The 15,954-nt window shown below is 41.8% G+C and overlaps 1 protein-coding gene across 2 annotated transcripts in view; it reads right to left on the bottom strand.

The window, feature by feature from the left end:
* The window catches only part of c2cd3 (C2 domain containing 3 centriole elongation regulator), an 82,326-nt gene extending 70,670 nt beyond the window's left edge, over positions 1-11,656 (bottom strand). For both annotated transcript variants that reach the window (XM_084320579.1, XM_084320580.1), the window contains exons 1-4: positions 11,523-11,656; positions 9,483-9,752; positions 8,495-8,652; positions 5,426-5,586 (exon numbers count right to left, since the gene is read on the bottom strand). In XM_084320579.1, coding sequence (XP_084176705.1) covers positions 5,426-5,586; positions 8,495-8,652; positions 9,483-9,752; positions 11,523-11,574 — 641 coding nt within the window. In that variant the 5' untranslated portion in view covers positions 11,575-11,656. The remainder of the gene's footprint in view (positions 1-5,425; positions 5,587-8,494; positions 8,653-9,482; positions 9,753-11,522) is intronic.
* Between the last annotated feature and the right edge of the window lie 4,298 nt (positions 11,657-15,954).

The raw sequence follows: 15,954 nt of genomic DNA, 5'->3' as shown, positions 1-15,954 counted from the left end.
GTACATTGAGTGCTCAGAACATTGAACTGTCCACACACAAGCACACATGAACACACACACGACACGCACACTGTGCACGCTCACACACGAGCAGCCACTTAACACTTTAACATGAGCGGGCACACACTCATGTCGCACACACGCACACTTATGGCCAAAGGAAAGGTCACTTTAAATTAGAATAACAGGAACAGTGTATTGCACTACCAAAGCTAACTAGCATGTCACACATGCGCTGTAAATAACTATGTACAGATACCGAGATGTCACTCCATGTTACCTGCTATCTGTTACTGCACAATGTTGTTTCTTCTTTTGATTCTATTATATGTACCACTGTATTGCACATCGTTGCGGGCAAGACCACCCGCATTTCATTGTATACCTGTATGCCGTGACAATTAAAACTCTTGACTTGACTTGACTTGACTTGACTTGACAAATGCATGTAGAATGTAAAAATGTTAGGTTGGCAATAGTTTAGCAATAGGTTAAAAGTGTACTTATATCGTTTTAAGTTTTCGATATGCAATCGCCTATCTGACCCGGAACCGGAAATGGAAATGTTGAACCATGGGAATTGTAGCTATCGGCCAGCGTTGAAATTTCTCCGATCTACACTTCCTGTCACATACTATGGTGGTTCAAAGTTCAGCGTTCTGAATGAATCATATCAATAATTGTTATGATTCGCGATAATAAGCTACAAAAGGTAACGTTTTTGACAAATATTGAAACGCAGACAGTTTCTCCACACTATTGTTACCATGTAGGAAGAATTAGATCTGAAATTAGTTTCAAAATGGTTACACTGTGGGGGAAATAAAAAAGTACAGTCGATTACAGTAAATATCAGTATCTGTTATTATGCACGCCTGGTGATACTATATCCAAATTGAACTTGGCCATTTGAAAGATACTATATGTATATATATATAAATGTGCGAATTGGCTATAATAAGGTAATGTATAAGCATATATTCTATAATAATATTTCAAATTGCATTGGTCCGGATGGGAGAATTCAGTACTGTATATACAGAACCTTCAGTTTGATCATCTTCCCTTTATTAATTTCCTTAGATATTTTGTACACATGATCTCAAGAGGGTACTGAATGAGCTCAGTGGCAGTTTTTTAAGTTTGGTCATTATTATCATGGTTTTATTCACTGTCAAAGATGAAAAGAAAAATCATAATTCATATTTTCCTTTGTTTCATCACAATTTAAGCAAGCCTAGTAATAGACACAATATTTCTGACACTGAGAATACATTCATTGAGGTCGATAGATGTTCCTAGATACCAAGAATATGCAAATAGCCCTTGTAGAAGTAGAGTAATATTCCATTTACCTAGGTATACATTTTATGCAGATTTTCACCTGGGGTGGAACAGGTTGTCTACTTTCAGAATCTGCCAGGTGCCAAGCTGAAATAATGTCCGAAAGGCTCCATTTTTAACCCTTTATTGCACCTAACCCAAAACCGAAACATTAAAATTTGATGTAGCAAGAGGCATAACCTTTGAAGTAAACAACATACAGAGACAAATGAATACATTTTCCATACGATTCTGACCCTAGGAATTCAATGGAATGGTTATTTTTGACATTTGACAACATTTTGACTGTATTTCTGGACAAAAACAGCAAAAAAATGCAAAATATGTGTGTATGACCAACTACCTTTTCAACACATAGGGTGAATATATGTTCACAATCAGTTTTTCTCTAATCCTTTAACTCTTTCAGTGCCACTCACGAGATTTCTCGGGTTTCTTTATAGGTGGTTGCGTGCCACTCACGAGATTTCTCGGAATTATTATTATTATTATTTTTTTGCGATCTGAAAAATTATTGCATCACCCGAGCCTACCCGAGTATAGCCGAGCTGCGCCGGTGATCACTGTGGAAAAAAGCGCCCCCTGTCGTCTCCCAGATGACATAAGTGATTTTGGAATGGACTCAATGAAAATGAATGGGGAAAAAAATCCGGTACTCCACATTTTCCAGTTCACTGATCCAGCCGGGGTTACCACAGTTCATTCTGGAGCCTCAGATCCCCGCGGATCATGGAGATCTACAGTGTCGCGTTGGATCCATACACGTATCGATTTTTTCGAATGGTGATCAGGAATTGGAATATACCAGTTGGATACCATCTGATGTCAGGTAAGGACTCTATGTTATCAGTGGTAGGATAATCGGAGTAAGTTTGATGAAGTTATAAGCTGTTTTGTGAAATGTCTTCTTTCGGTTTCACTGTAAAAGTCTGTGAGGAAATCAACGGAGCGATTATCAGTGCGCGGCCGTAATGTGCTTGCGTGCACGTATAATATTGATCATCTAGCGTTTATTTGAAAACGATTCATAAAAAGGCCGACGAATATCAACGTTGTGGAATATTCCACTAAAAGACGATTTTCATAGAATGCTCCAGAATGAGCTGTTTTTTATATCAAAACGGGGGCTTTTCTAACTGCTCTGAAACGGAAACGACACGATAAAAAAACAATCTGCCTTCACAGCACTGACTGGAAAATAGTCTTTGATAATGCGATGGGCAGATTAGACACATAGCCATAATTTAAAACATAGATTAGGCGATATTAACGTTAACATTGGCGCCGATGGTGGCATTCAAGCGGTAAAACGGAAAACCAGGCGTGGCACTGAAAGAGTTAAATGAAATGAAATTATTAAATAAAATCTTGTTTTATAACCTAACGTGATAGACTACTGACATTGGCTATCTGAACGCACACTCTATTGCTAATCAATAATACTGATCGGCGTTCCCCGCCGCCCCCATTTCATCCATAGATGCTCTGTAATAGTCCGGATGCTACGCAGTTTGTTTTATTTCATTCGTATATATACAGCAGAAATGGCGTTTGATATAACGCCGCCAACGTTTAGCCTTTTTTGCAGCCTCCTGAAGAAAAGCCTAGACGAAAAGCGCGATATACCTTATATTCACGACGCTATAAAATGACAACCAACCGATGGATTTTTATTTTCTTTAAGCCATTATGAAGGCACGGTTTATGCACTCAAGTGACAATGAGAATGGACAGATAGCAATAATATAAATGATATATATATCTCTTAGAAAGTACATCGGTTTGTTTACAATCCTCTGTCCTCTGAGGCCTAAATCGCTGCAAGACTGCGGTCGCCATAGTGTTAATCCTCTAATCTTCACGGAGTCATCCAGCATAACTCTTGTATTCCGAGCTAAATAGACTGTAGACTGTAATAGACTGTGTTAACTAAGTCTATATTTGACAGAGTACATCCTTGATCCGGTTAAATTCCTCTACACACCTGATTCATAACAACATAAAACAACAACAACAACAAATGGGGGACCCTGATGTAAACAAGACAAAAGTCTTTCTCTGGTCTGCATCCCCTTAACTCTTTCTCTGCCACGCTGGGAACGGGATATGGCTATGTGCTGCCACGCATTAAACCAATGGAGTCGGTCACCTTGTTTGCAGGGCTATAACTATATTCTATATTATAGCTATGGATGCAATATTATGGCCCATTTGACATCGATTATCTATCGTTCAAGATGTGAAAAAGAAATCATTTTTCCATCCATACATTCCCGTTTTATACCGTGGTGAATATAAGTATGGTTTTAGAACGATTTAAGGTAATTCCTGGGAGGCTAGTAATAGCCCGCAACGTATATTATACTTAATCCATTGGCATTCCGTCCCTATACACACTACAATAAAAAATTCAAATGCATATGATCGGTATATAATGTTCCATCATGAATGCATGAAGGGGGGGGGGTCGTTTCTGATTAATTGATTGTCAATAACGGCATTCGTTAGTACAACAACATACGCTGATCAGGGTGATGGCTATGAAAACAAGGCACAATCAAGCTGAAATTTACGTTAAATTGCTCTTGCCTGTGGCCGGTGGGATTAAAAAAAAATAGAAAATTAATATTCCAATTATTTGATTGCCATCTGGTAGATCGTATGTCCATTTGGCCCATGACATAACCCACCACAGAATCGGAGGTCCAGAAAACGGTTCAATGCGATCGGATGAAGCCCTTGGTTCAGGTTACTAGAAAAGTCTGCCCGGAGGCATTTCATCAACGCACAGCCCCATACACAGAGTCTCAAAGGAAGTGCAACACCGGCCGCATACCACCAGGCAGCGGTATTGGACTTTTGCGATCTCAGACTCATTCCCTATGGTAACACCAGCCTTCCTGGATGGATAATGAATGGAAATAGCGAATAAAAGAAATAACAATCAAATAACGACAAACAAAACACTTGTTGGTGGTGTCCAACGATTCGCGGCCAATAACGAGTGTACTCGTCGTTGGCAGTTAATGAGTTAACACTTTCAGCGCCAGCCGTTTTAGTTATCCTTGTACTCAATGGGCCACCGCTGTAAGAGATAGGGATTTTCACTGTGCGTCGCTGTGTTTGCAGGGCTATATCTATATTCTATATTATAGCTATGGAGACAATACTATGGCTCATTTGACATTAACTATCCCTCATTTAACATGTGAAAAAGAATAAATGTTTTTATGTACAGTATACGTTTGCGTGTTATACCGTGGTGAATATTGTATAGTTTCAGAGTGATCCTGGCTAATTCCTGGTAACTGTGTTATGAAGCGATATGTGAATTTTGCTAAAAGCGTTCGCATTGCTCGCCTGGACACGCTACTATTTCCAAATCAAAGGTATATAATAGTTATTGTTTCATCATGAAAGGGGGGGGGGGGGGGGGGGGGGGCGTTTTTTTATGCTTTGATCGCCAGTAACGGCATTCATTTCTAATACTACATACGTTGATCGCCTGGATCGATATGAAATCATTGTAGGATCAAGGTGGAATTGACATCAGATAGTCCTTACCTTTGATCGGGGTTATTCCATCCAAAGAATATTCCAATTGTCTGATCGCGATTTCCAGTATTGATGTCGATCGGGTCCCTGACATGAAGTGGCACAAGATATGCCTCAAGTGTGCTGAATGCGCTTTGAAGTGATCGGATGAAGCGATTTACTTGGCTTGGTCTAAATTCTCCGCCCGGACGAAATTAGATGTGACACACAGTGTGAAATAAGGTTTCAAAGGGTGGGTGATACTGCCACCTAGCAGGATGCGGCCGGTATTGCACTCTCAGGATCTCAGAATGATTTCCTATGCTAACACCGAGGTCCGTTAACCTGTAATGAATAAAAAAATCGAATAAAAGAAAAAAGGATCTAAAACCGAGTTTACTCGTCTTTGGCGCTCAACACATGGCGGCCAAAAGCGAGTCAACTCGTCTTTGGCGCCCAATGTGTTAAACAATTGTGTGTATTGAGCCGTACTGTATTGTACACATTCTGCAATCTGTACAATTTTCAATCAATCAATCAATCAAACCTTGGTGTGTTTGAAGTGCTGCTCCCAGCGGACTCTGGTCTGGACTGAGAGGGCACCAGCAGCGTGGTGACCTGAGGTGCATCGGTGCTGTTATCTGTGGCGGGAATCGAGCTGCTGCTGCTGTCGTAGACTTCCGGCAGGACCTCCAGAGAGACGGACACCTGAGGATGGGAAGACAGAAATGGGGTCAAGGAAATTGGATTATGTAGATTTACACTGACCGATCTAGAAAACCAGTTACAGACCACTGAGGTGTCTCTCGAAACATTACTGTAACTGAAAAGAAATAAAAAAATATGTTTATGTTCTTTAATCACATATGTCTTGCACTGGTCGTCACGTATACACCAATGGCATTTTAGAATTTGTCATTCACTGGAAAACAATAAAGAAATGAGAGTGATGAGAGTCATCCTTCACACAGGGGCGTATACTCATTTAGCGTCCAATGAAATGCTTTCTAGAAAGACATTTATAGCACATGGTAACTAAACTAGCACTCTGCCTCTTTAATTAAATTGAACAAATGTTCAATGTTAGCTTGCTAGCTAACGTTACCAATGTTGTATAACATTGCTAACGTACATTGCTAACATTAGCTTGTTAGCTAATGGGTCGACTGTAATGCACATTCAGCACTATTGGCTACTGTAAACGCCAATCAATATCCACAACAAGTCTCTCCCTAGCTTCCTGTATTTAGAGGAATGCGTAAATGTGTGGAATCAAATAGCATTCTGCTAGCCTTTTCATGGGAACTTTAAAAAAAAAGCATCCTGGTTTCTGTAAAGAAAGCCCTGGAACTAGTTACTGTAAAGAGAGCCCTGGGACTAGTTACTGTAAAGAGAGCCCTGGAACTAGTTACTGTAAAGAGAGCCCTGGGACTAGTTACTGTAAAGAGAGCCCTGGAACTAGTCACCAGATGATAAAAACAAACAAGAGGAATATTAGCTCTCAGATAGGTAATGGTACCGGTGCATAACTCCCTCCTGTAAGCTTCTATAGCTGGAAGTGAGACAAACATTTCCAAGGTGAAAATTATATTTATTCTTCAGATGGAGGCTGTGGGGTTGGGAGAAAGAGCAGAGCTACCCTCTGGGACATCTTCAATTGCCCAATACAGGCCTTTACAATTGAAGATTGTGTTCCTGGTCATTGCGCTGCCCTACTGTGGGTCTGGGGAAGGTGTGTAGACGACCACATGCCTCCTCTGATACATGTGGAGTCACAAGCCACTTCTTTTCATCTGACAACTAGGAGTTTTACTGAAAGAATGTAACGACGCATGCACCCAGGGATGGGAATCAAGAACCTAATTGTCCGATTCCTGGAATCACATGCCTCTGTGACTATCGATTCCTCTTATCGATGCCATGTTTTTCCCACAGTTGCGCATTTTTAAACAATAACGTTAGCGCCACGCATGCAGCCATAGCAGACTATTTGATTCCTTGACTAGGAAAACCTAAATGAAAAACGAATGCTTTCACTGTATAAATATTCGCATATGCTCCCGAAATGCTCCCGCTGTTTCTATGTGCAATAGGCTTGGGCGGTATAATTTTTTTCATACCTTGCTGACATCACACCCCGGTATGGGTATCAGCGGGGGAGCGGAGCTAAGTTAACAATATACTCGTTATCACCATACATAACACTTATATTGAAACACGTTGACATTAGGGCCGTTCTTTCAACCTAAAAGTGCACTTTCTTCAACCTCGAACCTAAATTCCTTAGCGACCCGTGTTACCAACCTAAACAAATTGCACAACGCGGCAGCGCGCACATTCGAGACACACAGATATGAAACGAGTCATACGGAACAAATAACGTTAACAGAGGCTGAAATTAGACCAATGTGACTCACAAACACATGACAGTAGTACACAACTACACATACAGACGCACAAAATTTTATCTGCACTGATAATCAAAACCCAGCTTAAGCCGTTAAACCCCTGTAGTGAATCACGAAGCCAATACGCACACACACAATCGAACTGGAATGGTTTACCAAACATACACTCCCGCAGTAGAATCAGGAAGTGTCAGGGGGCAGCGTGAGCCTCCCACGCGTTACTCCTCGCCACTGAGAGATCGAGCTGCGCAGGTGAAAAGATGCGACTGCTGTTACCTCAAGTACCGGAGGGGACTTGTGCTATGTATGACTTAGTCCACATTGCAGCCGGCTTGTGGGAGGCAAGAAACAGCGTTCGTGACAGGGGAGGGTTGAATTGGATGATACGAAATTGGGATGGGAGAAAAATATAGAAAATGGGAGAAAAAGTGGATAAAAAAAAGAGAATCTCAAATACATTATTTGTATAGTTAAAAAAGTTTTTTTTTACAGTTTTTGTATTTTTCTGACATGGGGGCTTAGTTCTGTTGCATTTCCAATTTATTTATAAAAATTATAAATTTATCAGGAATCGATAAGGGAATAGATAAAGAATCGGATCGATAAGCAGAATCGATAATGGAATTGTATCGATAAAATCTTATCAATTCCCAAGGTGCGTGGAGGTTCACTTCACGCCATCTCCCCCAGATCCCCTCCCAGCTGAAATGGCTGATTTGTAGGAGTCGCTGTTGCAACGATCAGGACTTCCCCTGCAAACACTGCCAATTGTGTTCGTAGGGAATACTGACAAAGCCGGAGGTACCTCTGCCGGGAATTGAACCCGGCTCTCTGTGGTGGTAGGCAAGTGCTTAGAGCTCTGCACTACCCAAACGCACCTTGTCGGACACATATTTATCCAACAAGACACTTGTACAGACAAGCAGGTGGCGACTCAGTGCATGTGTGTGTGTGTTCCTGTGGGTCGCCCATCTCGTGCGTGTGTGTTAAACTGCATGACAAATAAAGACTTCTAGTCTAACCAATTATTAGGTAACCTCTAAGACCCACGGGGCTCCTACCTCATTTCGCCTCCATGAGTTGCAATTATGTTTGCCGTCACAATGCTCTCTACTATGCCTCTATGCTACCTAATGGTCATGCAGATTAGTCTGTAGTGTCTATGTGATAATGAATACAACAATTGCACATGTCGTTTGATCACGTACCTGCAACTCTCCCAGCTTTTCGGATGTTGGAGACAGAAGTGCATAAAAGCCACTGATGGGATGTGACAGGGCGAGACGAGAGATCCCAGCAACCTGAACGCGAGCAATGGGCAAATGATCCAACTTTGTCATAACTTCCAGCACCAATGAGCCCATATCTGTAAGACAAAGGTTGATAAAACGTGTGAATAATGTTGCATAATAGCAAAGCTGATTGATTGATTGATTGATTAAAAAATGTATTAACAGATTGCAGAATGGGTACAATACAGTACAGCTCAATACACACAATTGTTAAGGTGATGCAGACCAGAGAAAGACGTTCGTCTTGTTTACATCAGGGTCCCCCATTTTCAATTCATCATAACATATATGACATACAGGTAGACAGTACTGTTGCATCTAGACATTTATGACATACCAGATCTACAAATATACAGTACTGTTTATGTGTACAAAAGGAGTCTAAAAAGAGAGTATATACATTTGAGGGGGAAGAAACTGTACATTGGAGGAGGTTGGGTAGGTGGGGTGGGGGGTTGGGTAGAATCACACTGGTAGAAGCTCAAAAGTATTTACTATTGAATGTACTTCAAGTATCTAAAGTAAAAGTATGCATTCTACATGACGTTTGTGTATTCCAGTGCTTGGGATGTTATGTTAAAGTAGTATGTGGTCCAGTTATGCTGCTCTGAATATGTCCTCTTGAAGTTGACAGGCTTCAAATGTGAAAGTATAATAGTCATCATACATTTTTGCCATACCATTGCATTTCTATGCAAAATATTTGTCTTCAAAGTAACTAGTAACCGATGGCTTCAGATAAATGTAATGGAGAGAAAAAGTACAATATTTCCATGGAAATGTAGTGGTGGTAAAAGTACAAAGTTTGCTCAAATGGAAATACTCAAGTAAAGTAGAAGCACCTCAAAATTTTACTTAAGTACTGTACTTGAGTGGGGGGGGGGGTACTTTCACCACTACTCACCTGTCAGGTATGCAGTGAACTGCTTAGGGCCACAGCGGATGGGGAAGCGAGCTGTGGTCTTGACGGTCTTCTGTGAGACCTGGGATCCATCTCGTGGGCAAAAATAAGTCCCACTGGATGACTCCCCCCACCAGCGCAGCCTGACAAACGTTGCAGCAGGAGGCTTGTGGATTGTCCATGACACTCTGCTCACGGCCACCCGTAGGAAGCACCTTAGCTGACCCTCAACCAGGGGTGGTAGGTTTGTAGAGGGGGACACATCACTGGGGACTGGATGTGAGGGGTTGACTATTAATCACAGCAAGGTCAAGACAACAACATTGATTGATTGAAAACTTTATTAACAGATTGCAGAATGGGTACAGTACACTGCAGTACAGCTCAATAACTTTCGTCTAGTTTACATCAGGGTCCCCCATTTTCAATTCATCATAAATAAATACAGACCCTGTGTTGTTCACGTGTAAGAATAACGTTAAGATTACAAATAAAATACTGCAGAACAATGCTAACTGCATTATGTTCTTTCAATGGGCAAAACAGAGTCCATTCTCTTCGGTTCAAATAACAAACTCAGCAAGACCGACGGCTTCTCAGTTACAGTGGGTGACAATATTGTCACAAGGAAAGAAGATATTACCTACCTGGGTTCCATCCTAGAGGCAAATCTTTCCTGTGACAAAATGGCATCCAAAGTCAACCAACAAACTCGATTCTTGTACCGGATCTCCTCACTGGTAAACAAGAATACCCTGAAGACTCTGGCAGGAGCACTCATTCAAGGGTACTACGACTATGCTTGCACCTCATGGTACCAAAGCACCTCAAAGGCGCTAAAAACAAAATTACAAACATCTCAAAACAAACTGGTCAGACTACTGCTTGACCTTACTCCTAGAACCCACCTCACCCTGCCCACTTTGACAACCTAGGATGGCTTAGAGTAGATGACAGAGTACAGCAACTTGCAATGGGCCTGGTCTACAAGATACACTACACGACCAAGGTACCCATGTACATGTCAAAATACTTCCCAAAGGTCAGTGAATACCACGATCACAACACCAGAGGGAGCTCCACAAATCATGTTAAACCCAGATTCGGCACAAACAAGGGACTAAACACGTTTCGCAATTATGCCACATCAATGTGGAACGCCCTACCCAAAGCTATAAAGGAATGTGAATCACTACCCACTTTCAAAAAACACCTACGGGAGACTGCAATTCGAAACTGGCCCCTGTAAATGTCCTAAAACAACCCCCTCCAATGTACAGTAAATTACCAAGTATGGTCTTGTCAATATTCCAATGTACAGTTTTGTTTGTATAGTTGTAGTGTCCCCCACCCACCCCTCCTACCCAACCCCCCCCCCCCCCCCCACACTCCTACCCAATCCAATGTACAGTTTCTACGCCAAATGTATATACTCTTTTTTTTCTGGACTCTTTTTATATCACAAACAGTACTGTATTTGCAAATCTGGTATGTCATAAATGTATAGATGTAGCAGTACTGTCTATCTGTATGTCATGTATGTCATATATGTTACGATGAATTGAAAATGGGGGACCCTGATGTAAACAAGACGAAAGTCTTTCTCTGGTCTGCATCCCCTTAACAATTGTATGTATTGAGCTGTACTGTACTGTACCCATTCTGCAATCTGTTAATAAAGTTTTCAATCAATCAATCAATCAAGCGTTGTCACATGCACTAAATAATGCTACTAGATTTGTATTTACAAAAACATATAGCCTACCACATGAAACTACTGATGCTTAGTCTTTGCATGTTATGCTAGCTAGCTAACGTTGGATTCTTTTTGTAACATTAACGTTAGGGCTAACGTTATACAATGAAGGAAATTAGTTGACTGACTCTGCTTTGTATTGCAATAAACGAACAGCTAACAAAGTCAAACGAGTTTGACAGCTCACGGGCCACCTTGCTTGAGATAAGCTTTGACCTAACGTTAGCAACAGTTCAACAAGCCTAGCGTCATTACTAATTTAGCTGAAGAATAACACTTAACGTTACCTCTCCTTTTGATGATTCCAGCTTTCGGCGACCTCAATTTTCTGTTCTTCATTCCTCAGTTGACACAATATGACGGTCAATTATGCTTCGAGTGAAGGCGATATATTCATAGTGTGCATACATCATTTTGTAGCATCTGAGATTAATTTACTCCATAGACCATAGTTAGCCAGACTGTGTCAGTTTCACAAAGTGCAGTGGGCTGAAGAAGTGTTTCCGAGCAACAACAACGTCGGCGCCATCTGCAAAGTCAATAGTATGCAGCTGCAGAGCCGCAGAGCCAGTGGCGCTCTCAGGGCCGCGCTCTGACGGACGCGCGGTGAGGGCTGCTCAGCAGCGCCACCCACCCAATGGCTGAATTGGAGTATTGCACTGTGCGGGCACAGCTGTGAGATCCGCGAGAGGCCAGATATCTTGAATGAATGCATTTATTTATTTCGTACATACATTGAAAATAAATAATAATAAAAAACTTCTAGAATGATCTATTATGACATCATACTGTGATATCACACATGTTCTAGAATGTTTGATTATGACATCATACTGTGAGATCACAAATGTTCTAGAATGTTCTATTATGACATCATACTGTGACATCACAAATGTCTATTATGACATCATACTGTGACATCACAACGGAACATGTTTGAGTTACATTTGAATAATATAAATAATATGTTTGGTAAGGCTGTCCCCGAAGCCTGTTTTTGGGATTCAAACTTTGTCAGGGTTCTTCGAATGGACGTTCGAACCTTCGTTTTTAATTAAAAATTTTAAATAAAAATAAAGAAATTAATTAATTTCTTTTTTCTTTTTTTTATCCTCAAACTAAATCCTCAATTTGAATAAAGTGATTCAAACGTCGTCAGGGTTTTTCGAACGGACATTAGAACATTTGTTTTTAATTAAAAAATGTAAATAAAAAAATAGACAATTAGACAAATAGACAAAAAATAGACAATTCCGCGCGGGGAAATTGTGAAAGTGTGGGTGATGCCTGTGCACCGCCGGCCAACAGGAGAGGGTCTGTATTGTCTCTATGACAAACGGTTCAAAAGATACAAAAAGGGGGCGCGACCTAAGGACGTGGTCAATATAGACCAATGAAAGAGGATATCCCTACTGAGTACAATGGTACAACCCGCAAGTCTCTACGACAAATGGTTCAAAAGATACAAAAATGGGGCGTGGCCTAATGATTGGGGGAGTGGTCAACATAGACCAATGAAAGAGGATATCCCTACTGAGTACAATGGCACAACCCGCAAGTCTCTACGACAAACAGTTCAAAAGATACAAAAAGGGTGCGTGGCATAAGGGGGTGTGGCCTAAGGATCGGGGGAGTGGTCAACATAGACCGATGAAAGAGGATATCCCTACTGAGTACAATGCCACAACCCGCAAGTCTCTACGACAAACGGTTCAAAAGATACACACAGGGGGCGTGGCCTAAGGGGGTGTGGCCTACGGATCGGGGGAGTGGTCAACATAGACCAATGAAAGAGGATATCCCTACTGAGTACAATGGCACAACCCGCAAGTCTCTACGACAAACGGTTCAAAAGATACAAAAAGGGGGTGTGGCCTAAGGGGGTGTGGCCTAATGGTCGGGGGAGTGGTCAACATAAACCAATGAAAGAGGATATCCCTACTGAGTACAATGCCACAACCCGCAAGTCTCTACGACAAATGGTTCAAAAGATACAAAAAGGGGGTGTGGCCTAAGGGGGGTGGCCTAAGGATCGGGGGAGTGGTCAACATAGACCAATGAAAGAGGAAGAGGCTATCCCTACTGCGTCTATGCCAAATACAACGCAGTTCGGTTTCCGGGTTCCTCTGATTGGCCACGACGCCCACGTGACCACGCGCTAGCACGCCCCCTTATCCACGCCTGCCGCTACGCCGTGCCAAGCTCCTCTGTGTGTTGCAGCGCGCGGCAGAGCGGCAGAGGTCCCTGTGTGTTCTCAACTTCCTCAATTTATACGCATGGAAGTATTGACTACGCCGTAACGAATCATTAAAAAAATATACCGTTAACTGGAATATGTTGTTTCTTTACACATATGTTGGATTATGTAATTGGTTTGTCATGACAAACCAATAAAATCGCTACTGCGTTGTACATCAGGGTGAACGCTGTTGGTAACACCACCCACTTCAATGACAGAGCTCTTGACTCAGAGTGGCGTTGCGCGTGATGCGCGACAATATTATAAAATACAATATTATAAAGCACTTAGCAGCACTTAGCACTTTAAATTTACCAGAACTTTAGCACGCGGAGGCGGAAACAGGCTTCGACAGTGACTTTAGAAGCGGCTGATTAAACAAGACGAAAGCAAAATACGAAAGTGAAAGTCAAGTCGTCGCCACTCATAGCAAATATGAGAGCTCTGTAGCGATTTTATTGGTTTGTCATGACAAACCAATTACATAATCCAACATATGTGTAAAGAAACAACATATTCCAGTTAACGGTATATTTTTTTAATGATTCGTTACGGCGTAGTCAATACTTCCATGCGTATAAATTGAGGAAGTTGAGAACACACAGGGACCTCTGCCGCTCTGCCGCGCGCTGCAACACACAGAGGAGCTTGGCGCGGCGTAGCGGCAGGCGTGGATAAGGGGGCGTGCTAGCGCGTGGTCACGTGGGCGTCGTGGCCAATCAGAGGAACCCGGAAACCGAACTGCGTTGTATTTGGCATAGACGCATCCCTACTGAGTACAATGCCACAACCCGCAAGTCTCTACGACAAACGGTTCAAAAGATATAACAAGGGGGCGTGGCCTACGGGGGTGTGGCCTAAGGATCGGGGGAGTGGTCAACATAGACCAATGAAAGAGGATATCCCTACTGAGTACAATGCCACAACCCGCAAGTCTCTACGACAAACGGTTCAAAAGATACAAAAAGGGGGCACGGCCTAGGGATAAAGGGTTAATCCCCTGAGAGGTCATTGAGTTTATTGAGTTGATTGACAGCTCCCTCTGAGTCATGCCACCTGCTACCCTTAATTGATTCGAATTCTAACTGACACGACACTATGGACCCAATGTATTTCAATGAGGGCTGAGGCGGGACATTAACGTGTGTTGTCGGGCCTTACAAATACATTTGATTTTGATTTGATTATCAATAAGGTAGGATATCTGGAACACACAAACACAATATTTTTTAAATCACATGCCATGAAACTCTGGGACCTGGCTGAATTTAAGACTGCACAAATCATGTTTAAAGCACGAAACAATTCACTCCCGCGTAACATCCAAAAATTCTGTTATAGAGAGGGGGGGTTACAATTTAGAGGAGTCTAACTTCAAGAAACAGGCTGTTCATTCAACAATTTATGTATATTTCAGTTTGTGGAGTGAATATGAGTTGCATAAGATAATAGAGTGTGAAGGTATACTGAATACTGTCTATCTGTATGTCATGTATGTCATTATATGTTATGATGAATTGAAAATGGGGGACCCTGATGTAAACAAGACGAAAGTCTTTCTCTGCATCCCCTTAACAATTGTGTGTATTGAGCCGTACTGTATTGTACCCATTCTGCAATCTGTTAATAACGTTTTCAATCAATCAATCAATCAATCAAGGGGGTAGGAATGCATACGTTTACACTTCATCCTCCTACTCCTGCTTGTTTGTTTTTTAATCTGTTTATTACTTGTTTTTTATTATTATTTATTTTAAATTCATGTTCGAAATAAATAAATGCATTCATTCAAGATATTGTGTGAGCAAAAGTATAGTTAATTTACTCATACAGTATCCTCAGTATGTACATCCTCTGGCCTCGCGCGGATCTCACAGCTGTGCCTGCCCGCACAGTGCAATACTCCAATTCAGCCATTGGCAATTCAGCCATTGGGTGGGTGGCGCTGCTGAGCAGCCCTCACAGCGCGGCCGTCAGAGCGCGGCCCTGAGAGCGCCGCTGGCTCTGCGGCTCTGCAGCTGCATGCTTCTCGGCAAAGTCGGAAATCCCGCCCACACAACCAATCAGATTGGAAGATGTTGGTTGCCACGCAACGACGACCAAGCTATGATTGATTGATTGATTGATTGATTGATTGAACATTTTATTAACAGATTGCAGAATGGGTACAATACAGTACAGCTCAATACACACAATTGTTAAGGGGTTGCAGACCAGAGAAAGACTTTTGTCTTGTTTACATCAGGGCCCCCCAGTTTCAATGAATCTTAACATATATGACATACAGATAGACAGTACTGCTACATCTAGACATTTATGACATACCAGATTTATTTACAAATACAGTACTGTTTGTGATATAAAAAGAGTCTAAAAAAGAGAGTATATACATTTGACTAAGAAACTGTACATTGGAGGAGGTTGGGTAGGAGGTTCTTCCGTTATCTGCTGTTAGTCCAGGTTTTACCTTTTGCCGTTGT

Source organism: Notolepis coatsorum, assembly GCF_963971535.1.
Source record: "Notolepis coatsorum genome assembly, chromosome: 1".
NCBI lineage: Eukaryota > Metazoa > Chordata > Actinopteri > Aulopiformes > Paralepididae > Notolepis > Notolepis coatsorum.
This window is presented reverse-complemented; position numbering and strand designations above follow the sequence as displayed.